Genomic DNA, 27,157 nt, shown 5'->3' with positions numbered 1-27,157 from the left:
CACCTGTTTGATGAAATGCTGGGGCCGGATTAAAGAAGAAGATTGGGCACCCAAATGGACGTCACAGAGGCTCAGTTTTAAATGATGAACATACAACAGACCCTTTGACTGCCTTTGAATTTCTTGTCCCACCGATGTGATATTGCATTTCCTATGTATCCTCTCATGAATTTAGTTTATAAATTTTAATTTGTAACGACCACTTTTTAATAGCGTGTAATAATTTACGCTCTTACTTTACAATTAGTAAAGATAATAAAAATTATCGATATGACATTCGCTAGCTAAAAATCGAAGCTATTTAGATTTAGTGCATATGAATTAATGCGAAGCTTGGTGGGTCTAGGGAGCGTGGTCTATAGCTCAACCAAGGTGATATTAAAAAGTTGTCTAAGTTGGATGAGTCTAGTATCTGATTGCTAGTATAGGTAATTAAGACTAGGATGTTACCTATCATGAATGAGTTAAGGTACTGAGTAGCTCGACTCAGACGAGTATCACCCATCGAACTATGTTAAGGGTCGAGAGAGAGAAGTATCATGATACGATATTAGAGGACGATGCATTATCTAACACTCTAATAAGTGTTTACAAAACATCAAGGCAAGATACAAACAAGAAGAAAAGGGAATAGGGTCGTCGGTAATGTTAGAGATAAGTTTAATGGAATTCAAATGGGCCTTGGGTCAAACTCACGACTTTGGAGTTAAGTCTATATCAATGAAAGATATAAGCTCACCAAATTTAATATCGATCAAATACCAAACAAGTATTTAATATTGGCATATGACTCCTCACTCCTGTACCGTTTAATCGTAGTTCGAACTTACTGTAACGAGTGTTCTTCGATTAAACGACGGAAGACACGTCAAAACTTAATCCGATGACTCGGAAGACTTTAAAGAAGGTCGGGAGTAAGGACCTAAATTTTAACTAAAATAATTGTATTAATTCTCCTCTTGTTATTTATATATAATTATGTATTGAAATAATTATTTTTACTATTTATAGTTGGAAAAGAAAAAAAAAAAAAAAAAAAAAAAAAAAAAAAAAAAAAAAAAAAAANAGACTGTAATAATGCTCTATAATAGAGGGGCCCATTACCTAATTAGGCCCATTTTTGTAACAAACTTAAAAATTCAGACATTTATTGTACACAAAATTAAATAAACATAAATTGTTAAATTTCCTATTTTTCATTTATAATAAAATATTATAAATAAATAATAAAACCCATTAAATGAAATTTAATAATTCCTCTAAAAAAAAACAGGTAACAATTAATACATTGCATATCCCACAACTCCTTTTTTTTTTTTTTTTTTTTTTTNCTGATTGGCTAACATAAATAAATAAATTAATTAATTAATTTCTGTTTATATTTTAATTATTTTTCCATCAATAATTGAAAGTTTGAGTTTTTAGGTGTAACACGGAAATGTTTATAAAATTTAGGCCATTTTCAAACTTGTGTTGGCATTAAGTCAAAAGTGAAGAAAATAAATTAGGTTTAATTGGAGGAGAGGAGAATATGATAATGGAGATGGTGGGTTTGGTTTGTTTTTTCTCGGACTCTATTTAATATCGACATCTTTTACGTGTGAATATTTGAAAAAGATAAAAACAACGTGAAGTATTATATACGAGATCACTCAACATAGAATTGGTTCAGCAACACATACTTAATGTTAGAGTTTCTATAATTGAGGCACCGAAAAAGAAAGTGCACATGTTTTAGTCATCTGGGTTCGGTTCGTTTCGTTCCCCTCTCCAACTAAGGCCCAAAGTGGACAATATCTACTAGCAGTGAACTTGGGCTGTTACAAATGGTATTAGAGTCAGACATTGGGCTCCCAAGGGTGGTGGATTGTGAGATCACACATCGGTTGGAGGATGGAATGAAACATTGCTTATAAGGGTGTGTAAAGCTTTCCCTAATAGATGCATTTTAAAACTATGAGACTAACGACGAAACGTAATGGACAAGAGCGGATAATATCTACTAGTGGTAAGCTTGGACTGTAACACATCTTATATTAAGGATTACTCTCGTTCGAATATGGTCGTGGTTCATTCATGTACCTCTCGTTTATACAGTAGTGTAACAAAATCAACGAAATTCGAACGATCTCGAGTCAAACATGATGTTTGAAAATGGGAAAGAAATTGGGGAGTGAGTGGTAAGAAACCAATATGAAGAAAGGGAAATTGAATTGAATTAGTGTTTTATGGGTTAGGTATAGTTTGGTCAATTGGTTGAATTTTGAACCACTCGCGTCCTTTTCACGCCCACTCTACGTACCTTTGACTTCCAATTCCCCCACTTTGCTTCTATTTTATTTTTCCACCCTCCATTTCTTTTTTTTATTTAAAAAACTTTTCAAAATTTTAATAAACCACCCTCTATTTTCGAGTTCGATTATAACCCGATTTTCGAGTTGGTCAAGTTGACCAATCAAAAAAATGTCAACCTATGAACTAATCTGAATTGTTTCAACTCAATCGAAACCATAAAGTCTAAGTTTGGTCATTCGAGATTATACATTAAACTTTTTCTCTTCATTACATTGAATCGAATATAAAACGAGTTGGGGTAGCTTTGAAAACGCTCACTTTTTTATCGAAAAGAAAAGACATTGAATTCCATTAGTGATGCATGGTGTTTGGAGCTTCATAATTACAAGTGAAGGATCATCATCACAAAAGCCAAAGAAAAAGAAACTCTTCTTTTGAAGCCTTTTCTTGTGACTCAAAATTTGAACCCAAGGATGCTTTCGGTGCCATCATTCTTATGTTTGCCTTCAAACTTGTAATGATTCTTCAAACACGTAATAATTCTCGTTTCTTTTACCTTTTTTCGTGGGTTTTTCACACGCCCACTTGGATATTATAGTCAAGATCTCATTATCAAACTCGGTTGTTCGAATATGTTAGTTTCTAATGTCTTGTATAAGTGATTATTTTGCTTAATAAGAATAATCGAGTTAGGGTTTATGTGAGTTAGAATAGAGCTCGAGTTACGTGGGTAGGGTTTCAGTTAGTTATACTTCTTTTTCTTATTTAAGATAAGGGTCGGAGAATATAACTGCTTTAAGTTGCACATTCGATGGTTCGTATTGTGTCTAGACGTGGAGTATAGTATTTTTCACGTGTGTAAAGACATCTACTTCAGCGAGGAATGATTTTTCAGTGGTTGATGGTAATTTTATTAAAGATATAAAGGATAGACCTGTTCAAATGTTGACCGTAATCCACGTTGAAAGGATGAGAAAGAATACGACAAATACGCTGAGCTCATATTGGTGGGACTTTTTGAAATCTTTTTGTCATTTCCTAAGGTGTATGTTTGTGATTCCATAGTGGCGATTCTTCTTCAAATGAGCTCATGACTCTTGGTGGACCTTGAGGCTTCTACTCACCTCTCGTTTAAGGATCAACATATGCTCTTTCGAATATTGAGCGTGTGCGGCCTTTTATCAAATCTTTCGAGCTTATTACCTATTTTCCTCAAACATACTCATATGCTATTTCATAGGGGAGAGGTAATGTTCTTATCCTACGTAGCCTACGAACCTAATAATCTATGACTTTGTTAAACGTACTGAGCGTTTTTTCGTTTCTCTTTTATATCTGTGATCGGACGTCATTTTTCTCATTTTTTTCTTTTTAAATGATAAATAATTAAAATTCTAATTATAAAAAATAATAATAAATAAAAAAGAAAATTGAAGGTTGGAGAAGAGGGAGACAGAAGTGGAAGAGCAGCTCCTTTCAATTAATATATTAAATTTAAGTAATAATTAAAAGAGATTATATTTAGTTTATAATTTATTCGACTGAGAATTAAAGTAAACAAAAAGCGAGGTAATCCAACCGACCAACAGAACCTTACGGTGGTCCCCGCCGTATACAATCGGGCAGAAAAACCTCCTCCCTGTTGGGTGGTCCCCACCGATCCCACGTGTATCTCAATCTTATCCGTCCATTTCAACGGCCGTGATTCCACCAAAACAAACACATCATCTTCATTGACCATTGACCAAACCTCGAATATTTATTCAAATAATTTTTAGAAAAGCTGACGTCACAGTACCTTTGACTCTTTCTCTCTCTTCCTTTAAACCCATACCCACTATCTGTTCTCCGCCTGCGACTTCTCTCTTCTTTCTCTCTCTCTCTCTCTCTCTCTCGTCCGATCCGACGATTCTTTTCTCCGGTGGCGGCGGTGCGGTGGTGGGCGGTGGTCAGTTGACGGAAGATGGTGAGAGATGACTTGTGTATTACAATTCCGAGCGATTTCAGATGTCCGATCTCGCTTGACGTCATGAAATCCCCTGTAAGTTTGTGTACCGGAGTTACTTACGATCGTTCCAGTATCCAGAAATGGCTCGACAATGGAAACAATACTTGTCCGGCTACCATGCAGATCCTTCAAACTAAGGAGTTCGTCCCTAACCACAATCTCCACCGCCTTATTCAGATTTGGTCCGATTCTCTTCGGCACCGAGTCCACTCGCCCGATTCCTCCCCTGTTTCCGACTCGGTTCTTTCCTCCGATCAAGTTCTTGACCTCGTCAAGCGCATAGAGATCGATCAGTCTCGCACCGACTCGCTTCTGCGGCTTGTCTCTTTCGCCGCTAAATCGGTGGAGAATCGGAGGCTTCTCTGTGGAATCGGCGGTTTCGTGCCGGTTCTTGTCGATCTTCTTAGCAATGTCAATGGCGGCGTTTTGGTTGAGCAGACTGTGAGGTTATTGCATTTGATTCGAAATGAAATAGAAGATAAGGAGCGGTTTGTGAAATCGATATTGAAGAGCGATCGTAATTGTGTTTCGTCTCTGCTTCTGATTCTGCGGAAAGGAACCGTCGAATTGAAAATCTGTTCAGCTAGTCTACTAGAGCATCTCGCAATCGACGCCGAATCGAAGATTGTAATCGCCGAAACGGATGGATTGATGCAAGAATTACTGAAATTAACAAACTCTGAGAACGATTCAAACCTAATCGAATCGGTTCTATCGTGTTTAATTTCAATTTCAATGCCGAAACGGATCAAAATCAAATTAGTCCATCTCGGAGCGATAAAATCGGTAACGAAGCTTCTCTCAGAAGCGAACTCAAGTTCGAGCGTTTCAATAACGGAGAAGGTTCTGAAAGTGCTGGAAACAGCGTCGACGGTGAGGGAAGGAAGGATGGAGATCGGAGAGGACTCAACGTGCTTAGCAGCGATCGTACAAAAAGTACTGAAGGTGTCGAACACGGCGACGGAGCACGCGGTGACGACGCTGTGGAGCGTGTGCTATCTGTTCAGAGATGAGAAGGCAGCAGAGGCGTTAACGAAGGCGAACGGATTGACGAAGATTTTACTGTTAATGCAGAGCAATTGCTCGCCACCAGTACGACAGATGGCGAGAGATTTGCTGAAGATTTTCCGAATCAATTCCAAATCGTGCCTAGCGAGTTACGACACGAAAACTACGCACATCATGCCCTGTTAGAACCGATACGCTTTCTTCATCTTCTTCTTCTTCTTCTTCTTCTTCGATTCTCTCTGTAAGTTATTATGGAGATCTGGGGAGAGATTTTCGTTTTCATTTTCTGCTCTGTAAATCAAAGAAATTTTGTCAGTGAATACAAACAAAATTATTCGATTTTCACGCAGTTCTTGCATTTTCGTGCAAGTCTCTTCCGATTCAGTTCAATTTCTGTTTATGATTTTTTTTTTTTTTTTTAATGGAAATATTTGCCTCAAAAATGGTAAATTATATCTTATGGACTGAATTATGAACTAAACCAAAATAATTTAATTATGACAAATGTGACTGAAAATTCGCTAATAATTATGAATTATACTATTTGTACGGTAAATAATTATTATTACTCTTTTAATTACCAAATTTTGTATTTAAAGAAAACTTTTTAATAATTCAACCTTGGTATCTAAGAATTTATAGTGTATTCTTCTAAATTTGGTCTAACAATAAAAGGGATGGAACAATAATTAATTTGTATTTCAATAAAATTAGGTTATTAGTAATTTTTCAAATAATTTTTTTACCCTAATTTAAAATGAAGAAAAAATGACTATTATGTTTCTGACACGAATAACACGAAACACAAAATTGTGAGGTGATTAAGGTTTTTACGCTCATACAAGAACAAGTTGAAGAAGAACGAGCTCTCTCTCTCCAAATCTAAAGAAAATGAAATTCTCTCTCCAAAATGAGAGAAACAGACAAAGAGATATCTACATGCTCATCACCAAACCCATAACACGTTTATAAAAACAAACCAAACCAAATCTACTACTGCTTAACATTGGTCTACTTACTTCATATCGCTGAATGTATATGTAGATTATACAAGGCTATGCATGATATCAATATGGTCGTTGGGTACTCGCCAAACAATCTCCGAATCTTCTTCTTACTTTGACTATCTTACGTAGAACAAAATGAGATTTCTACCGAAAAAAAAAAAAAAAAGAGGCAATTGGACGAAAGAAAGCGACGCTATATGTCCACTTGAAGGTGGNAAAAAAAAAAAAAAAAAAAAAAAAAAAAAAAAAAAAAAAGGTTTCCATTATCCCATGGTGTAGGGAGTCCAATCAAAGCATCCTGTTGAGAATGATAGGGATCAAACCAAACAAATTTTGTACCTATTTTATAGATTTTAGTGTTTGAGTGATGCAAGCTTAGTGGATTCCCAATTCCCCCTTTGGTCCCAATTTTATTAAACCTTTCGAATCTTCATTTCATTTATTTCTATCCCATAGTGCATGTCCTTCTCACTTTCAATTTCCCGCCCTCTCGTAGGACTCGCTTTACCCATTTGCCCTATATGTAAGATTCCACATCGATTAGAGACAGAAACGAGTGTCATCAACGACACTAGACCCCAAAAAGAGGTGAATTGTGACATCCCACATCGGTTCTCGAGAGGAAAACGAAACATTCCTTACAAGGGTGTAAAAACCTCACCTAGCATACGTGTTTTAAAAATTTTGAAGAGAAAGCTCAAACAGGACAATATGATATTCTAATGAGCATATCAACGCATATCGACCCTAAGAGATAGTATATATATATATATATAACTTGTGTCTTGTAGGACTCACTTTACCCACTTGTCCCATAAGATATTCTTACGAGCATATCATCCCTTAAGAGATAGTGTATATATAACTTTCTTCTCGTAGGACTCATTTTACCCACTTGCCCCATACGATATTCTTATGAGTAGGTCAGCCCTGAAGCAATAGTATATATATCTATAACTTACTTTTTGTAACACTCGCTTTACCCACTTGCCCTATACGATATTCTTACGAGCAAATCATCCCTCCAGAGATATTTTCTATAACTAGCTTCTTGTACGACTTGCTTTACCCATTTGCTCGATACGATATTTCATGACAAGACCAACCCTTAAAAGATGGTATATAAACATTCAAGTTATTAGAAGACTGCATGGAGTAAAACGACCGTTCGAACAATGATTGCATATGATAATCGCTTATTTGATTAAAACAAAAACTAAGGTTGGTTGCATAAGTGAAGTGGGGTGGGGTATGATTTGATTAATTTAGGGTTAATGTCCNACTACTGCTTAACATTGGTCTACTTACTTCATATCGCTGAATGTATATGTAGATTATACAAGGCTATGCATGATATCAATATGGTCGTTGGGTACTCGCCAAACAATCTCCGAATCTTCTTCTTACTTTGACTATCTTACGTAGAACAAAATGAGATTTCTACCGAAAAAAAAAAAAAAAAGAGGCAATTGGACGAAAGAAAGCGACGCTATATGTCCACTTGAAGGTGGTGGTGGTGGGTGTGTAAAGGAAACATAGTTGAGTGTGATGCGAGCTTCTCACTTGCTTGAATGCAACACTTTCCCCTCCTCACCATATTCAAAACAAAAACACTTTTTTTTTTAAATTTCAAACCCTAATTAATTGGGAAATTACAATTGCATGAACAATGGGATGTTTCAAAAAAAAAAAAAAAAAAAAAAAAAAAAAANCATGTTACACCCTTCAAAGTGCACGATCTTCTTCTCTCATTTATATTTTTTTTTTCTTAAAAGTAATTATATAATCTTAAAGTAATCACACGATCTTTGTTTCAAAATATGGTCTAGGTCTAGAGCGAGAGCGAGTTAAAGTAGATATTAATGAATTCGCTATTGCCAATCGTCGTCTACTGTGTGACGACTTAGATTGTGATGTCCCACGTTGTTTGGGGAGGAGAATAAAACATCCTTTATGAGAGAGTTGAAACCTTCTCGTAGTAAATGCGTTTTAAAGCCTTGAGAAGAACCCTGAAAGAGAAAGCCCAAAGAGGACAATATCTGCTAGCGGTGGATTTGGGTCGTTATAAATGGTATTAGAGCCAGACACCGGACGATGTGTCGGCCTTCTTGCTGTTCCCCAAAGGGGTAGACACGAGGCGGTGCGCCAGTAAGGACGCTGGGCCCCAAAAGGAGGTGGATTTGGTGGGGGTTCCACATCGAATTGGAGAAAGAAACGAGTGCCAGCGAGGACACTGGGCTCCAAAGGGGGTGGATTGTGATGTCCCAGGTTGGTTGGGAAGGAGAACAAAACACCCTTTATAAGTGAGTGGAAACCTTCCCCTAGCAAACGCGTTTTAAAGCCTTGAGGGAAAGTCCAAAGAGGACAATATCTGCTAGTAGTGGATCTGGGTCACCCACATAGCCTTTTATTTGCATTACATGGGGACGTGGGCTTTCGATGTTCAAAAAAGGGGATTCTGGTTAACCTGATTTGCTGGATTTGTGCTGTGTTGGTCTAAAACATCATCATGGGGTTCCCAACTTGGTGCAGTTATCATCACATAAACAATGCCTGCTCCACTCTCACGTGACCTCAACCTGTTCGACGAAATGCCTCAACCAGACATATGTTCATTTGCACTCCCCAAACCCTATGCCAACAGCCCCCATTAAAGCCTTTTGTGTAATGATATCATCAGAAATTATCCATATCTACGTGCGTCTTTGTTTTCGTGTGTATTTTTTTAAACTTATGATTATAAATTTTTGTTTTCACGCACGAGCAACCTTGTCATTCTCACCATGTGTAATGATGTTCTTCGTGCAGATAGTGGATCATAACTAAAATCTTTTATACATCTCTATGAATTTAAAATCTATTGGGACCAAACACTCCACTCCTTGGGGGCTAGCATATCGCCTACTATCTTATTCTAATAACATTTTGTAACCGTTCATAAATACTGTCCGTTTTGGCCCGACCAATATGGAATCAAACACTCCACTCCCTTAGGGATGCACACTGTCCGTGTCCGACTCTGATAACATTTGTAACAACTCAAGCCTACCGCTAGTAGATATTGTTCAATTTGGTTCGTTACGTATCATCGACTTTCTTACGATTTTAAAACGTGTTTGTCAGAGAGAGGTTTACATACTCTTATATGGAATGTCTCGTTCCCATCTCCAATCGAAGTGGGATCTCATGTAAATCGGGACGCTCTTTTTTTCTTTTACTTTTATTTTTTCTAGCATAATAATTAATGACTAAAATAAATGAAGTTTATTTAATATAGCCAATTTTTTCCAAAAGTTGGGTTAACTTTTATATATATATATATATAAAAACTATTTTGAATAAATACTTTATATATTAATTATTCAAAAATGATTTTAAAGTGATTAATTAATATTTTTATTGAAATTATTTTCTAAAAGGTCTTCCTCATCATTGGGCCAGGTCCCCTAAAACGTATAAGCCCAAAGACAGACCAGGCTCAAGCCCAGCGATCTAAGACACTATTTGGGCTTAAATCGGGCCGGCCCAAACTTCAATAGCCCAACGACCATTTTAAAATTAGTTTCAATGATTTATAGTGAATTAAATGAGAGCTTTTTTTTAATTATTTTTTTGGGTGATAAAAACTTGCGAAAACGTCATGTCGTTGAGTCGACATTGACGATGTCGGCCATGTCCTTTACTGCAACCAACTCTTAAACCACGTCCTCTTCCGTACACACATTTATTATCATTTCCCAACTCAAACAAAACATAACCCTAATTATCTTTATTTTACATCAATCTATTTCTTTTCTTTTTCCCCATAATAATAATAATAATAATAACAATAAATATTATATCCTAACTAACTTTTTTAATTATTGTTTGTTTGTTATAGAATTTCTCCAATTTTATTTCAATTTTTTTTTTTTGGTTAATTTCTATTATCATTATTCATTTTTAAATATTTTTGTTTTATATATATATATTATAATGTAGTAAAATTTGTAAGAAAATTAACTATCGAATCTTAACGAGCCTGTTTGAGAATTCTGTTTGAGAAGACTAATGCTTATTAACTATCGAATTTAATAAGCGTCTATAAAAACCCTACTCTAATCAGTGTCTCGCACCAGGAGTTGGGTTGTTGTTCTTGGGTGAAGGCCCAAAGGCAGCCGACCTTTGAGATGCATTTTAAAATTGTAATGTTGACGGTAATACGTAACAAATCAAAACGGACAATATCTTCTAGTGGTGAGCTTAAGCTGATACAACTAGTATCAGAGTCAATCACTAGACTGTGCGTGACACTAATTGGTGTAGGGCTATACCATTTTCATAGTAAATGCATTTTAAAAATAGTGAGACTAACAACGATACATAACATGCAAAAGTTGATAATATCTACAAGCAGTGGATACATTTAGTAACCGCGAGAGATACGAAATTGTAAGGTAGGGACGAAATTGTAAAATAACAATTTGGGGAGGGTTTTCAAAATTGTCTCCTGCTTCACTCCCCATCCATGCTCTCATGTCCTTCACACAAATATATTTCCCAAATAATCATTTCTATAATAAAATATATATTTAAAATATAAAAAAAAAAAATTAAAAACGTGATTCTCTTCCTAGTCAGCACCACCGAAATCTCTCATAACGTCTTCTCCCCAAAAAGTCAACTTTTTTTTTTTTTTTTTTTTTTTTANTCATAAACTAAAAATTAATTAATTAATTAAAGTTGGAAAAATGAAAAAGGAATAAAATTCTATGAATATTAAACGGAAGGAGATAAATATAGATAAGACGTGTACGTGATCAGAGTAAATACCAAATACAATTAAAATTAGAAATGTTCATTTTATCTGTGGGGTCGTTGAATTATTGAAATTCTGTGTTTAAAGAAAATTATATATGAATGAAAAAAATATTGGACCGGATCATAAATGAAAATTTTGTGGAGATAGAGAATGGAATAAGCGGTGGAAAGAGAGATGAGAAAGTTTTTTTCATCCTCGCCCCACTCGTCAACATCTCTAGAGTCTTCACTTTATCTTCGCATGACAGAAAAGATCTCTCACGTGAACATTTCATCGTCACGCTCATATCACAACAAAATACAATATTTTATTCGTAACGAACAGTACATCTAGAAATTCTATTTCCCCTACAAACAAAACAAACCTACATCCTATATGACACAATAATTCTCTTTCAATGTATTTATACGCTTAAATTATTACCTCATTAGGGTTTTTATTCAACTCACGAACTCATGTCTTAGCTCACATACACCGAATTTAAAACTAAATAGTATAAGACATACGTAAAGACAGTTCGTTCGAGTCGAACCAAACTGGAAAAACACGACAGAAAGAGAAATTTCTTGGAGAGGGCAGAACATGTGATAGCAGCTAGCCTAGTTGACATGAAAATACAGAACCCTACTGTTCCATGTTGTGTTTGCAAGAACCCTAATTTCTTCTGTTTTTTTTGTCTTCTAAAATCAATTATATTTCTATTCAATCCACACGTTTTAAAACTTTATAATAACAATAATAATAATAATAATAATAATATATTCTATTTCTTGGAAATTGTTGTTAGTATAATAATTGTTCCACATATGGGACTGTTATCAAAGTAGTGTCGGACATGTTTGGTTGCAAATGGCTTAGGGTTATTATTTTGTTGGCTTTGGAGTTCATCATTATGGATTTGCTAGCTTTTGATTTGAGGTGTTTTGCCATCTCAATCTAAGGCAACGAGTAAACTACTTGTCTCTTCGTTCTTTATCTAGATGCCGAAACAAGTAGCTCGGTCGAATATTACATGTACTTACAGATAAACGGGCAAAACCCAAGTCAAATCCATCTATTTTATTGGCTTAGCTAGTGTCGATCATATCAAGTTGGAAAATTTAAAACTGGTGATAATGTTCAGGGTTAGGTTCAAAATTTTGAGTTGATTCGATCGTTGACTTGAATGATTGAATATAGTTTGACAACTCAACCATACTGGGTCCATGAATTGTTATTTTTTTAAACTTATCTACCATACATGTTACATTAATAATTAAAATATCGTAACATTGAAATATCAAACATTAACAAGTCACAATACGGAATATCGGAAGCTTGTTCCTACTCTGTCAGAAGTCCTATTCCTTGTGCCAGTGAGATAGAAGTGGTTGACACGAGAGCTTCGAACCTTCTTAAGGAGCAGCACACAAAAGAGAAAGCCGAGGAGATCGAGATTTTTGTTCCATTTTAAGTAAGGTAGAAATATAAGAACAAAAATAAATAAATAAAAGGAAGAAAAAAAAAACAAAAATATATTATTATCAAATTGTTTTTATTTATTTTTTAAAACAAACATCATTTCCATCACTTTATTAATAATTAAGTGGACCTTGATTTATAAACTTTAAACTATATATTATATTATTCAACGTGACATCCTAACTATGGCATTTAAATTTCATTTATGCGTCAAATTCATTCAAATCATTTCGTTATATATTACACAGATGATTAGATGGATAATCATTTAATTATTTGTTCCTTTCTTAACATCACAATTTATTCATTAAAAAATAATTTTAATTAGGCTCGTATTCACATTTCTACTACTAAGTCGTATCTATCAGATTTGGTTACATTATTTTTTTTTCGTAAAAGTTTCAGTCCACGATCGAGCATTTGAATAATAAGACAACGAATACAGATAGAGAAAAAAGTGAAAAACGAAAAGGGTTATCGACGAGGTATTAAATTAATAATATTAATGATTCTCAAAGATCATTGCTCGTTGAAAAAAATTCTAAAATATTGGAAATTTTAAGGCGGGTGTGATTTTTGTCAGGTGTTTTTATTTTAAAGGAAAATCATGAATTAGGTAGGTGTAAATATATGAACGCACATGTCCTCTGTCACGCTCTATGATTTTAGTATATGGTTTGGGTGTTAATAATATCTGATTAATGAAGCATACAAATCTTTATAATGTAAAGAATATGAATTAAAACTATAGAAGAAATCAAAATAATGAAACATATGCATAAATTGCCAGTGAAGCATCCCAACCAAATGGAAAATTAATTAATTAATTAATTAAAAAATAATAAATGTTTGGGATTTGGCAGAAAGTGCAAAATCCAGAAGTCAAAGGATAGAGAGAAAGTCAAATGGGTGTTGAAAGGAAACAAACAAGAAGGCATGTGAAAGTGGGGAAGCTTTGGTTTTTTTTTNTTTTTTTTTTTTTTTAAATTAATTAATTAATCATTAACAACCAAACATTGCATTATAATTAATTAAGGAAGACCATGCCCTAATGATTCATTTCATTAATTTCATTCTTCTTACATTAATTCAAGATTATTTTTAGGAGGTAAATAAGATTTTAGCAATCGAAAAATATTATTTTTTTATTAGGGTAGTAAATATCACAATCAACCCAATTAAATTTGTACGGTTTGGGTTGAGTTATGAACTTATTTAAGTTGAATTCGATGTAAAGAAATGAAGGTTTTTCGAAAATGGAAAAGAAGTCAGTGGATCGGAAGAAGTTGAGCTGAATCGGATGATCTGAATTAGAAAGATGTGGTTTCTCGAGGAAGTCCCGAACTCTTTCTATTGGAAAGAAAATAATTAATCAGGTCATGGAATTGTGAGACCCATATAATAGGCTTAAGAGAGAAGCGATGAGACGAGAAAAGGAGAGAAGCAGTGAGACCGAATTTTGGATTAAATCTTAAAAATAATTTTTTAACTATTTAAAAGATAATTTCTGCAAATATTTACTAAAATTAAGCGATAAATTTTAAATAAACAAACGGTTTATAAACTAACATTTTATTTAAAAAAATTACAATAATCCAACCTAACCCAAAAACACCTCTATTCTTTTACCCATATGGAAATTAGTCACAATCATATTTAAAAAAATTTCTATTAAAACTTTAAAATAAAAATAAATAAATAAAAAGCTTTTTTTTTTTTTTTTTTTTTTTTTTTTATTTTGAAAACCCATCAATTATTTTCCACATTTGAATAGTAAAAAGCAGGGTAGATGTATGGACAGTTTTTTTTTTCAATTAAAAAAATTACAAAATTATTATTATTATTATTTGGCAATTGGATTATTTATTTATTTATTTTTTTAATTTCATTCTGGAACAGACTAGATTTAAAAAGTTAAAAAAAAAAAAAAAAAAAAAAAAAANGCTGTCCAAATCTTCATGTCTTTTTTTATTTACTGGTGAAAATGAAAAGTGGGAGAAAATAAATCAGGTCCCATAAAATGTCACAATAATAACAATTGAAACTTTTTTTTTTACGACAAAAAAAAAAAATAATAATAATAAAATAATAATAATAATAATAAATAATATTTTAATTATTAATCTTTTTATTCTGCGTGTTTTTATTTTAAATGCTATTTATTAACACAAATTATTACATTAAAGGTCGATTTCATCATTATTACTACTAAAAATCAGCATCGAGTATATTGAATACCATAATTCTTGATAATGACGTGTCATTTTCAAATTAAAAAAAAAAAAAAAGTTTGATTCTTTTTCTTTTTCCGCTCTCGGTAGCCACTCTTTTCTCTCCCGATTAAATTCTTTAGTCGGTAACGAGGTCTAGAATAAAGTCATTCGATATTTAAAACTAAATTTTAAGACGAGTTAGCAAGTTTTATGTCTCGTATGTTTTACGAAGATGTATACGTGGTTGCATGCATGCATCACTAACTCCATTAACGACGACAAGAATAAAGTCATGTACAACACGACGAGTGATGAGAATGCCGATTAACTATTGTGTCACGAGCTATGCTTCTGCATTAGCATTGACTTGAACTATTTTTCGATCGGTTTTAAATGTTAATAGAGTGTAAAAACTTTATGACTCGACCGTGCCTATAAATGAGATAACATTGTTCATTCGAACAAGTAAAAACGAAATCGAGAGAAGATTGAGCGAAGATATGCAATAAAAAGGGTCCCATTCCATTTCCTCTAATCTAATACTCTTTCTCTCTCTCTTCCTTTTATTTTCCTCATTAATTATTATTTTTTAATTATTCAACATATAAATATTTCACCCTCCTCCCTAAACTCATCCACAATTCTCCTCTTTCTCTCTCCTCTCTCTTTCTCTCTCTAACACCATTTTTGAAGCCAATTCTGCCATTGTTCTTCCTCTTCTTCACAAACCAGTTAGTCTCTCTCTCTTCTCTGTAATATTTCTCATTTTCTCTCTCTAAAATATGATATGGGTTTTGTCGATTATCGAGCTTTTTTTAAATCGTTGTAGATTTGAAACGTTCGACGTTCAAAGTTATAGTCTTAATCGATGGATTGTATGTATCAAGTTTCCATTTTTTTTTTCATTATAGATTTAGAGTTAGTTACATTAATGTTTTATTGTTATTGTGTGGAATGTTTTTGAATTTATATGTTTTAGTAAGGGTATTTATATGATCGGGGAGACGGACCAACCCAAATTCGTTAGGTTAGTTTTTTCTCGATTTGGGTTGGACTAAATTTTTAAAAAATAAAAAATTAAAATTGGTTCACATGTTGACACTTTTTTGTTCGGATCAACCGGTAAATAAAGTTACATCCCAACCCTACCTGACTTTTATTGTAACCGATGTTAATGATGTCTTGTGAATTATCTGAGATTTTAGTTATTAGTGTAACATGTACTAGAATAAGTAGGATTTGTAACTCTACTTCAGTTGTTCGAGTTACTAACACAACCAACTCATTGAGTTCGTCCAAAAGGTTTTTCCAACACAATCCAACTCAATTCAAATACGACTCTTCTCCATTTACGAGCTGTTTGTTTCCCGAGAAAATGAAGGAAAAAAAAAGTAATGTGCAAAACACACCACACTTTCATTTCTCCCACTAAATTTACAAACTTTTTTTTTGGGGGTCACAAAGAAAAATACATTATTGGGATGAACAGTAAATTAGAAAATGAAAGAGAGAGAGAAAAATAAAAAAAAAATAATAAAAAAGTGGGGAAAATCTGAAGTTGTGATTGGTGATGCTGTTGCCAAACATATGATTCAAATAATTGAGACAGAATGATTCTGCATAATTTTAAACCAACATTTTTCCATTTAAATAATCCCTATCCAACCAATCAAATTGCTCTATTATGCGATCCTCTTTGGGATAAGTACCAATTTGATATTCAAATAAATCAATCAATAATTAACCCTTTTTCTCTTCTAATTTCTTCTATGTTCGTCATTTAGTTGTTGCATTTGCACCAAAATCGATTATTTTATCTTTTTACAAGTAACCTAACACGACACTATGATTATTCTTCCTACATTTGACTGTTTTCTGTCTTCTTTGAGGCGTATTTCACTTTTGATCTGTAATGGGGTTCGATTAAAATGGGTTTTTGTTGGATTAATCCATGAAAAAAGTTGAGTTTATTGCAAATGAAACGGGAAATCTTCATGGGAAATTGGGGATTTTGGGATTTTGGGATTTGGTGTTCTTCTTCTGTTGGATGAGCGGCGGGTACGGATCATCGTGAGTGCCACTACCATTTGGAAGCTTCGTGAAAAAGACCCATTTCATCTTATCTTACTGCTCCTTACTCAATATTTTAGTCTCTATTTCTGGCGCTCTCTCTCTTTAGCCAAATGGACGCGCTACACTCTGCTTGGGTTCTTCTAATATCTTCTCTGTATGAATCAAGAACCGTGTGAAGTTCATACAGGAAGATGAGAGCTCTGAGGATATGGTGATGCTTCCATCTTCTTCTTCTTCTTCTTTACTCTTTCTCTCTGTGTTGCTTTATTTTGTTTGGATCTGTTGTCCCGTGAGTTTCTTCTTATGAATCTGATTCGTATTCGCAATTTCTGATCGAAAAGAAACCGACCCATTTGGAGGACTTGCGGCATTTCTGGAAAGAACTATCTAGTTTTCATTATTGTCTCTGTTTGGTAGAACAGGGTAAGATAGATCGGTTTTTGAAGAAATCTGGTACTAATTTGAGGTTTGTATCATAGAAATGGGAAATGGGAGAGACCCTTTTCGACCCTTTTCGACCCTTTTCGATTGATGTTTAGATACTATAAGGATGCAAGTCAAATACATGAACCCATAAGAGAAAACCCAGAATCCAGTGTTCTTATAATCTCTGCCTACAAGAGCCCCAAAAGAAACCCAGAAACCAGAATGAGAGTGTGTAGCTTGCCTAGCCCATTGCATCTATTATTTATTATGTGGAATTGAACAAAACATTTAGCTGGTGTAGCCTGCTGCACGAACCCCGATGAGTTTATATCAGAGATGATAAAAGAATGGCAGCTGAGAGATACATATAGAAAGGCGAATTGATTGAGGGGCGTTGTGGAGTTAAAAGAGAAAGAACAAGTCCCGAGTGTTTGGTTTAGGTAAGTTAGGTCGGAGCTTTTCAAATTATGGGGTTTTCTTGTTAGTTAAGAGGCCATAAACGAGTGTTTTGTGTTTGGTTTAGGGCGATTTGTGGCTGTAGCAGAGGAGGGGGGGCTTTCTCAGACCGCCTGTCTGCTTCTTTTTCACCGTTTCCTCTTTATATTGCTGTGATTTGTCTATTAAATGCTTCTTTTCGAAGCACTCAAAAAGGCTATTATATATTGTTGCTGAGCTGAACCCAACTGTTCTTCTTTTCATCTTTCGATAACTTTTAATCGTTTAAATCTCTCTTTACTCAACTGGGTTTGGGGATTTAGCTTTATTTGAGCGTTTTGTTGCACTTTTCCCATTTGGTTTGGCTGAAATGTGGACGAGTTAGGCCTTCTTCATTGAATTTGCTCCACCAAATAAGCATCATTCTGAGAAATCCCACGATCCTTGTTGTGTATAATGCTCGAGCGTCTAATGGGTTTGTTTAACAAGATGTAATTAGAATGAATTTATATCTAATACCCATTTTTATTGGTTGCTCACATAGATTGGTGCGCTTTGCAGATAAGTAGACGAACACAGAGTGGCTGCAGAAGCACAACAACAGCCACAGGCTCCTGTTTATCGAACCGCGCCGCTCTTGTTTGTCGCTCGTGCGTTTACAATTTCAAACACAGATCTCGAGACCCTTTTCCTCTTAGCTACAACAGCTGACATCTGTTTTGCTTTTGCACCAATTTTTCCGGCCTTCCCCTCCCATTCTCTCTTATTTATGTAGACCCCGATCTTCCTCCTCCTCCTCCTCCATTGGTTTTGAACTCGATTCAAAGTACTTGGACGAGTTTTTCGTGGCTTTGTTTTATACTTTCCTCAAAGGCGTGGGGTTTGACTCTATGAGAAGAAGCTGTATTAGCCACAATCTCAGCCGGGTCGGTGACATAGTGTTGAATTTTGCTGTTGCTTTACGGTGATCTCGAGGTATAGCCTTCGAACCTTGCTGCCTTGGGCTGTGTTTCCTGTATTTGATTATTCCCATCACTTCCTTTTCTTTTGGGTCCATTTTTCTTTCTTTAATCCAAAGTCGTGTGGTGAGTAATTGTATAAAAAATCTTAGAACATGCAAAAACCAGCGGCATTGATACATTCCTGAGGTTGGTAGTTGAGTTGGTCTTTTGTACTTACAATTATTTGGATATTATATCTTCTGCCGACTCATTACCTGTGGACCATGTTCATTGTTTAGTATATTATTGCTGAGTGAAACTCGGGCCGTGATAATTGGATTACGTCCATATTAAAGAAGCTGCTGAGTTCTTTCCTTTGCTGTTCTTGTAGAATTGTTAAGTGTTTGGCCTTTGATGTGGAATATTGCTCCTGGAACAAGACATGCTGAGTTCTGACAGAGACACAGATGTTTTCTTCGACTCAGAAGATTACTTGCCATTAGAGGACTCCTTGGTAGCAGAAGAAGTGGGTTTCAACAAGTTGGGATATGAAATATGGATGAGTGAGCCACAGAGCATTAAGAGGAGAAGACAGCGTTTTCTTCAAGAAGTTGGATTACTTGAATTTGCGTCTTCAAGAACTTGTGCACATGATTTAGTGATTGAATCAAGTGATTCATCAGGGAGGATGGAATTGGAGAGACTTACAGAATTCAGTGGAGCTGTCTCAAGTTCTGACTATGCTCCTACCTGTAATGTGGAGGAGAATGATTTAGAACTATGCTCAAATGAGATGCTTCTACCAGTTTCTGTTTCGAACTCCGGTTCTCGACGTTGCCATGGCGAAGCTGATGTCGAAGGTTGCCGGGATATTGATGTCGGTAAAAGGAAAATAAAGAAGTGGTGGAGATCATTCAAGAACAAGGCGGCGAGCTTAAGAAGTACAGAGAAAACAATCCCAGCAGAATCCAAAACTTGCAGAATGAAGGTGTATCAAAACAAGAAGAGATGCTCAGAGTTTAGTGCTTTGTATATGAGACAGCAGATTGTTGCACACAAGGGCTTGATTTGGACAATGAAGTTTAGTCCAGATGGGAAGTATTTGGCAAGCGGAGGAGAAGACGGAGTCGTACGCGTATGGCGTATATCGTCTGCAAATGCCTCTACTGAATTCTTAGCAAATGATGGTAATTATAACAACAAACCAAGAGAAGGGAAGTCTAGCTTCAGCAGCAAACCGTTGAGATTTGCCACTGTTGTCATTCCTGAAAAGGTTTTTCAGATTGATGAGCAGCCAGTGCAAGAGTTCTATGGACATTCCAGTGATGTCTTGGACATAGCTTGGTCCAATTCAAACGTAAGACATCTACGACAACTGTTTGTTTGTTTGTTTTTTGGACTGTCGAAGAAACAAAGCTAACTAGATCCTCTTGCTGCAGTGTCTTCTTTCATCCTCAAAGGATAAAACTGTGCGCTTGTGGGGAGTTGGCTCTGATCAATGTCTTGGTGTTTTCCACCACAAGAACTACGGTAAGTTTTGAAATCATGCATCCATTCAAGTTCTTGCCGGCTCCATTCTCTTTTCTAAAGTGTTCTTACTTTGTTTTTGGGATCAGTGACTTGTATCCAATTCAATCCAATGGATGAAAACTACTTCATCAGTGGCTCAATTGATGGCAAAATCCGAGTTTGGAGTGTGTTGAAACAGCGGGTGGTTGATTGGGCTGATGTCCGAGATGTCATTACTGCATTAGCTTATCAACCAGATGGGAAGGTGCGAGTTGTGAACTCTCTCAAATTGAATGTATATGTCTTCCACAGTGCTCTGATCATACCTTGTTCTTCTATGTGAGCAGGGTTTTGCTATTGGCTCGATTACCGGCACGTGTCGTTTCTACAAAACGTCAGGTACGAATCATGGTGCATTCGACGAATTTGACATTGTATTCTGATGCTGCCCTTCAACTCCTTTACTGATTTAGATTGTTGTGATTTTGTAGGTGATTATTTTCATTTGGATGCACAGATCAATGTTCAAGGGCGAAAAAAGGCCTCTGGCAAAAGGATCACTGGCATTCAGGTTTTGCACAGGACTTTGATAGTTCCTTTGCTAAAGCATATCTTAAATACCATTGCCTTAACTTGAATGCCATTATTTGCAGTATTGCCGGGAAAACTCTCAAAGAGTGATGATAACTTCGGAAGACTCGAAAGTACGCGTATTCGAAGGAATCGAAATCGTCAACAAATATAAAGGTACGAATCCGAAATGATTACTCTCTTATGGTTCAATCAGAACAGTTATACTGGATGTTTGTGAGATCCCACGTTAGTTGGAGAGGGAAAAGAAGCATTCCTTATAAGGGTGTGGAATCCTCTCCTTAGAATATCCGTTTTAAAACCGTGAGGCTGACAGCGATACGTAATGAGCCAAAGTGGACAATATCCGTTAGTGGTGAACTTAAGCTGTTACAAATGATATCAGAGCTAGACTCCGAACGATGTGTTAGCGAGGACGTTGGGCTCCCAAGAGGGTGGATTGTGAGATCCCACAACAATTGGAGAGGGGAACGAATCATTCCTTATAAGGATGTGGAAACCTCTCCTTAGCAGATGCATTTTAAAACCGTGAAGCTCAGATCAATGTTCTACCAAGAACAATCTTTCGCCCTCTCACCTAGGAATCCATTTTTCATAAGAAAAATGATTTCAACCGATGCTTAACATTACAACTACTGGTTTAGTGTTGAATGGTTAATTACTCAAAAATCTCTACAATTACCAAATGAGTTCATGCAAGCTGTTCTAGTTAAAGCATGAAGGGGGTCTGCATTGACTTCCTCTCTATGAGTGTTTATTCCTTTGAATTATTCATAAACAGTGATTGATAGCCATGAAAACCATATTTAATTATAAATCAGAGATGTCCATTGCATCTGCACTTGACTTGTAAAAATCTATTGATGGGAAGTTCTGTTTCTCTCTCATAATAGCTGTACACTGTTCTATCATATTATTGGCTTGAAATGAGGAAGGCCAGGGATGTTAGCTGATCTGTAGTTCAATGAATCTTTTAAGGTTTATATGCTTAGATTCTCGTTTCGAAATGCAGGTCTACCGAAGTCGGGGAGTCAGATGTCTGCTTCTTTTACAAAAAATGGGAAGCATATAATATCTGTAGGAGAGGACTCTCGTGTATATATGTGGAACTATGATAGTCTTCACCTCCCATCAATGAAAGAAACGAAATCTCAGCAGTCTTGTGAGCATTTCTTGTCTGATGGTGCTTCTGTTGCTATACCATGGCCTGGTGTTGGAACAGAGATGAAATGCTTTGGCAACAACCAACGGCAGTTCTCACAGAGACAGGATAACCAAGGGGCTTCAGAGCGTTTTTCCCTTGCTAATTGGTTCTCTGCTGATAATCTGTGCCGTGGATCCGCAACATGGCCAGAAGAGAGGCTACCTCTCTGGGATTTACCAGTTGCAGATGATGAACATGGCAACCTGGAACACCATAATAGTCAGAGCGACGCCCAGGACCATGTAGCTCCACCCGACACATGGGGCCTTGTGATTGTCGTGGCTGGATTAGATGGAACTATAAAGACATTCCATAACTATGGATTGCCCATCAGGCTTTAGGAATCCAATTGAATTCCAGGAGCTTCTAAAAGCTAAAAAATGGTTGATTCTTTCTCCTTTTTGTATCTTCCAGTCAGTGCTATAGAGAAAAGCTTTCTATTTGTTTATTCCTTCTAAAAATGTATGTTTTAGAGGTCTGAAAATTTGTAAATCTACCCCTTTTTTCTTCTTGTTTGGTTTATGTGAATATTACTGCCAATATAAATGGAATACACTAGGCAGATTTTTGGCATTTGAGTGATTTTTTCTCATTGACATGAAGAATTTGAATCTTCGACAAAACAACTCTGCTCTTGTTCTTGTATTTGAATCGGTAGTTTCCAGTTTTGGCACAAGTTTATGCAAATTGAAAGGAAACCCATTAATCGTTCATTCATTGATTACTTACCCTCCTTTTTGTTTGGGGGAAAGTTAAGATTTTGAACGAATTAGAATGCGAGAGAATGAGAGTTGTGAATTGGGTCTGCAAAGAGAGAAGAAGCTTAGCGACAGAAAATATTTTCTACCTCTCTTAAATCGTGCTTTGTTAGTGAGTTTAATCTCTTCATTGGTGCAAATTAATGGTGGGGACAGCGATTCTTCCACCCATTACCCGGGTTTTTAAAAAATTAAGAAGAAACGTGGCCAAATCGCGAGCGCACTCTTCCCCTCCGAGTATCTTCAGTTCATATAAAAGCTCACGCGAGCGATGTATTTCCGTTGAGAAAATGATGTTATCCATAACATACAAGCTCCAACTCCCTCTCGATTTCATCTTCGTCCGGAATAACGAGTTGGGTGTGTGAGATAGAACCCTAAACCCTCTCACAATTCGGCGACGAGGAAGACGGCCTTGTGGGAGGTGACAATCATTCTTTTTTGTTCGTTTCTCTAATGGCAATCCCCACGTCTCTCTTTCCCTGTTTGTCTTTCGACTCCATGTTCAGTTCTGCTTCTTGTTCTTCCTCGTCGTTATCCTTGCAATCTCTTAGTCCCTTCAAGCCCCATTGCCATGGTTTAAAGATGAACACTCCCACCTCTAATGGGTCACTCGTTGTTAACTGTTCCGCTCGCGAAATGGGTTCCAGCTCTGACCCTTTGAACGGGAGGTATGGATATGGCCGGCGCCGCCCCTGTTTTTCTTTAATTGCTTTGAAATTATGGACTGAAATCTTGATTAAGTGAAAGTGATTTGTATGTGGGAACTGGTTCGATCTCTATGTTGATTTGTTTTGGTTTTTGATGAACTTTTGAGGTGTGGTAGCTTTTGCATAGATGGTTTTGTTGTCGTGAAGTAGATTAGTGAAGGTTTTTTCTGAAGTAATAAGTCGAGTGAGTGAAGGATGAGATGTTTCCCATTGTTTTGGAGATTGGATTTGTCTTTTTTCGTTATTTTCTGTACTGTTGGAATTACCTAGGATGGTGTAGAAACGATTACTTCGAGGATGGAAGATATCATCTTTGTTCTTCCCAACCGAATAAACTCCTTCAGTGTTCGATTGGATATTTGTCTTTCTCGTCTTCTATCTTTAGAAAAATGAAACATAATACTGTCCTGAATGGGATTGCTTGTCATCAGGGTTTCTTAGTACATGTTCATGAATCTTGTTTTTTTAGTAGCTTCTGAATGAGTATATGTACATGGTTTGTTGTGAAAGAAGTGATAAGGATCTCGTCCATAGTTTAAAATTGAGGGTGTGGAAATCTCTCTCTAGCAAATGCATTTTAAGAACCTTGAGGGAAAGCCCAAAACGGAAAGCCCAAATAGGATAATATTGGCTAGCAGTAGCTTGGGCTGTTATAAATGATATCAGAGCCAGGCACTAGGCGGTGTACCAGTGAATATGCTGGGCCCAAAAGGGGTGGATTGTGAGTTCCCACATCGGTTGGAGAGGAGAACGAAGCATTCCTTATAAAGGTGTGAAAACCTCTCCCTGGCAGATTTGTTTTAAGAACCTTGAGGGGAATCTTGAAAAGAAAAGCCCAAAGAAAACAATATCTGCTAGCAGTGAGCTTGGACTGTTACAAATGGTATAAGAGCCAAACACCGGGTAGTGTGCAAGCGAAGATATTGGGCCCCCAAGAGGGGTGGATTTTGAGATCCCACATCGGTTGGAGAGGAGACCGAAGCATTCCTTATAAGAGTGTGGAAATCTCTCTCTAGTAGATGCGTTTTAAAAACCTTGAGAGAAAGTCTGAAAGGGAAAGTCCAAAGAAGACAATATCTACTAACGGGCTATAGCACCAATTTGAATGGGTCTCCTTTACCTTAATGGGTCCTCTGTCATTGAGTTGGTTCAGTTAGCAAAGCCTTGAAATCTGACTATTGTTCTTAAGCTACCGTTGGATCGTTCTCCAAATTGACTTTGGACAAGGCTTTTCATTTGATTTTCTTGGGAATGAAGGTGATTTACTATGATTGTGGAACTATTTGTACTTAGTGATGGCCTATACTTCTCATTGTTTTTCTTATTTTCTGTGGCCTTCTTTGAATGAATTCTCTGCTTACGATGACCTATGACTCTCATGCTGTTGTTTAAAGAGATTTGGTGTTTTTCTCTTCCTTTTTCCTTATAATCTTTTACTTTAGCATGAAGCATCAGATATCATCTATGGCTCCCAATGGGATGATATTAAATGAAGCTTCAATGTCCATGCCATCTTATAAATGGCGACGAGTATTGCTCAAAGTAAGCGGTGAAGCACTTGCTGGTGATGGATTGCAGAATATTGATCCAAAGGTTGGTGTTTGAAGGATGACAGTGTGTTACATGCTTCTTTTTAATGATGTTTGGCACCTTGCAGTTCTTTTGAGCTAACTTTTGACTGCAGGTTACCATGGCAATAGCGAGGGAGGTTGCAGCTGTAACCCGTCTAGGCATCGAGGTAGCCCAACCTTTATACGTGTGCAAGATCTTTTTCATGTTCATATGTTCATGACTTGTTCTTGACCAATTTTTTTCCTTTTAACTCTCAAAAGAACTGAGTAAACAGCTTTGGAGAATCTGATTCTTCACTTGCACACACCTTACGTTTGTAGACTAGGCCAATGCTATCGTTATGGATGATGTTTTGTTTCAGGTTGCTATAGTAGTTGGTGGAGGTAACATTTTCCGTGGATCTTCGTGGGCTGGAAGTAGTGGTTTGGACCGTTCTTCTGCTGATTACATTGGGTAATTTTCGTTGTACTAGATATCTCTAGACTTTGGCAAACCATTTGCTGTTGCTACCACATTTTGATATTGCATATACCTTCATACAAAAAACATGAAAATTCATACAAAATGAAGATGGAATAGGAATATATCTCAATTATGTTGTATATATGAAAGGATATCACCCACCGCTAGTAGATATTGTCTACTTCGATTCATTATGTATCGCCGTCAGCCTCACAGTTCTAAAACGCGTCGGTTAGGGAGAGGTTTCTACACCCTTATAAAGAATGTTTCGTTTCTCTCTCCAACCGATGTGGGATCTCAGAGTCCACCCCCTTCAGGGTCAGCGTCCTCGCTGGCACTCGTTCCCCTCTCCAAATGTGGGATGTCCCAATTCACCCCCTTCGGGGCTCAGCATTCTCGCTAACACACCACTCGGTGCCTAGCTTTGATATCATTTGTAACAGCCCAAGCCCACCGCTAGCATATATTGTCTACTTCAACCCATTATGTATCACGTCAGCCTCACAATTTTAAAATGCGTCTACTAGAGAGAAGTTTCCACACCTTTATAAAAAATGTTTTGTTCTCCTCTCCAACCGACGTGGGATCTCACAATCATACTGGAGTTACATTCCTAGAAAGTAGAATAATCACTACTAGATATTTGACCTTTAGTCTCTAGTATTAATATAGTGTGGAGTCGGGCAATTGTCCGGAGAGAGTAGTCGAGGTGCATGCAAGCTAGTCCAAATATCGAGAAAAAGCATGATGGTGGACATTTTACTTTACTGGTTTTGAAATTTTGGTTGTATGTTTCAGGATGTTGGCAACAGTAATGAATGCGATATTTCTTCAAGCGACAATGGAGAGTATTGGTATTCCTACACGAGTGCAGACCGCGTTTCGAATGTCGGAGGTCGCAGAGCCATATATTCGACGAAGGGCTGTCAGGCACTTAGAAAAAGGAAGGGTTGTGATCTTTGCAGCTGGTACAGGCAATCCCTTTTTCACTACAGACACTGCAGCAGCCCTCCGTTGTGCAGAAAGTTAGTCAAATCATTGAACAATACTTCAACTAATGGCTGAAACTTGCTTGGTGTTTGGCTACAAATTATCTTAATAGCTGACTTTCAAATCATCTATTCAGTTAACGCCGAAGTTCTGCTGAAAGCGACAAATGTCGATGGAGTTTACGACGATGATCCAAGGCGAAACCCGAAGGCACATCTGCTAGAAACTCTTACGTACCACGAGGTGACTTCGAAGGACCTTTCGGTGATGGACATGACTGCCATTACTCTATGCCAGGAAAATAACATTCCTGGTATGTATTATAACTCATCATAGATCACTGTTCTTCCAAATAGCTGAGTAACATAAAGCAATGCAAGCTGATGACATTTGCTTAGAATATAAACTGAACCAATGATTATTTGCTTCCTCTTGCAGTTGTTGTCTTCAATCTAACGAAACCGGATAACATATCGAAAGCCATAAAGGGCGAGAGAGTCGGGACATTGATCGGAGGAAAACAAAACTCAATGGTAGTAAGTACATGATGATTATGCTGGTATCGGACCATCCATTCTGTAAGAGCTCATGAGTAGGGATTTGATAGTAGATTTAGAACGATCTCTATATCTTATCTGTTTTGAAACTTTATAAACTCTCGTTCTTTACTTTTGGTTTTTCCAAAAGGCTTCA

General features: G+C 36.4%; 3 protein-coding genes across 5 annotated transcripts; all 3 read left to right on the top strand.

Moving 5' to 3' along the window:
• Nucleotides 1-3,870: 3,870 nt before the first annotated feature.
• Nucleotides 3,871-17,106, top strand: LOC111781567 (U-box domain-containing protein 27-like). The gene is made up of 2 exons (XM_023662235.1): nucleotides 3,871-5,538; nucleotides 17,091-17,106. The coding sequence occupies exon 1, from the start codon at nucleotides 4,259-4,261 to the stop codon at nucleotides 5,495-5,497; it is 1,239 nt and encodes a 412-aa protein (XP_023518003.1). The 5' UTR covers nucleotides 3,871-4,258; the 3' UTR covers nucleotides 5,498-5,538; nucleotides 17,091-17,106.
• Nucleotides 16,602-22,568, top strand: LOC111781566 (lissencephaly-1 homolog). Of its 3 annotated transcripts, XM_023662233.1 has the most exons (10): nucleotides 17,143-17,732; nucleotides 17,816-18,202; nucleotides 18,289-18,702; nucleotides 19,060-20,025; nucleotides 20,108-20,198; nucleotides 20,285-20,442; nucleotides 20,525-20,576; nucleotides 20,669-20,748; nucleotides 20,831-20,924; nucleotides 21,781-22,568. In XM_023662233.1, the coding sequence occupies exons 4-10, from the start codon at nucleotides 19,111-19,113 to the stop codon at nucleotides 22,311-22,313; spliced, it is 1,923 nt and encodes a 640-aa protein (XP_023518001.1). In that variant the 5' UTR covers nucleotides 17,143-17,732; nucleotides 17,816-18,202; nucleotides 18,289-18,702; nucleotides 19,060-19,110; the 3' UTR covers nucleotides 22,314-22,568. The 3 variants fall into 3 exon arrangements, with proteins under 3 accessions (XP_023518000.1, XP_023518001.1, XP_023518002.1); XM_023662232.1 differs by lacking the exons at nucleotides 17,143-17,732; nucleotides 17,816-18,202 and adding an exon at nucleotides 16,602-17,077; XM_023662234.1 differs by lacking the exon at nucleotides 17,816-18,202.
• A 350-nt stretch (nucleotides 22,569-22,918) lies between these two features.
• Nucleotides 22,919-27,157, top strand: LOC111781100 (uridylate kinase-like). Its single transcript, XM_023661532.1, has 7 exons — nucleotides 22,919-23,401; nucleotides 24,883-25,033; nucleotides 25,125-25,178; nucleotides 25,374-25,465; nucleotides 26,273-26,499; nucleotides 26,601-26,777; nucleotides 26,903-27,157. The coding sequence occupies exons 1-7, from the start codon at nucleotides 23,187-23,189 to the stop codon at nucleotides 27,010-27,012; spliced, it is 1,026 nt and encodes a 341-aa protein (XP_023517300.1). The 5' UTR covers nucleotides 22,919-23,186; the 3' UTR covers nucleotides 27,013-27,157.

Source organism: Cucurbita pepo, chromosome LG19 (genome assembly GCF_002806865.2).
Source record: "Cucurbita pepo subsp. pepo cultivar mu-cu-16 chromosome LG19, ASM280686v2, whole genome shotgun sequence".
Taxonomy (NCBI): domain Eukaryota; kingdom Viridiplantae; phylum Streptophyta; class Magnoliopsida; order Cucurbitales; family Cucurbitaceae; genus Cucurbita; species Cucurbita pepo.
This window is presented reverse-complemented; position numbering and strand designations above follow the sequence as displayed.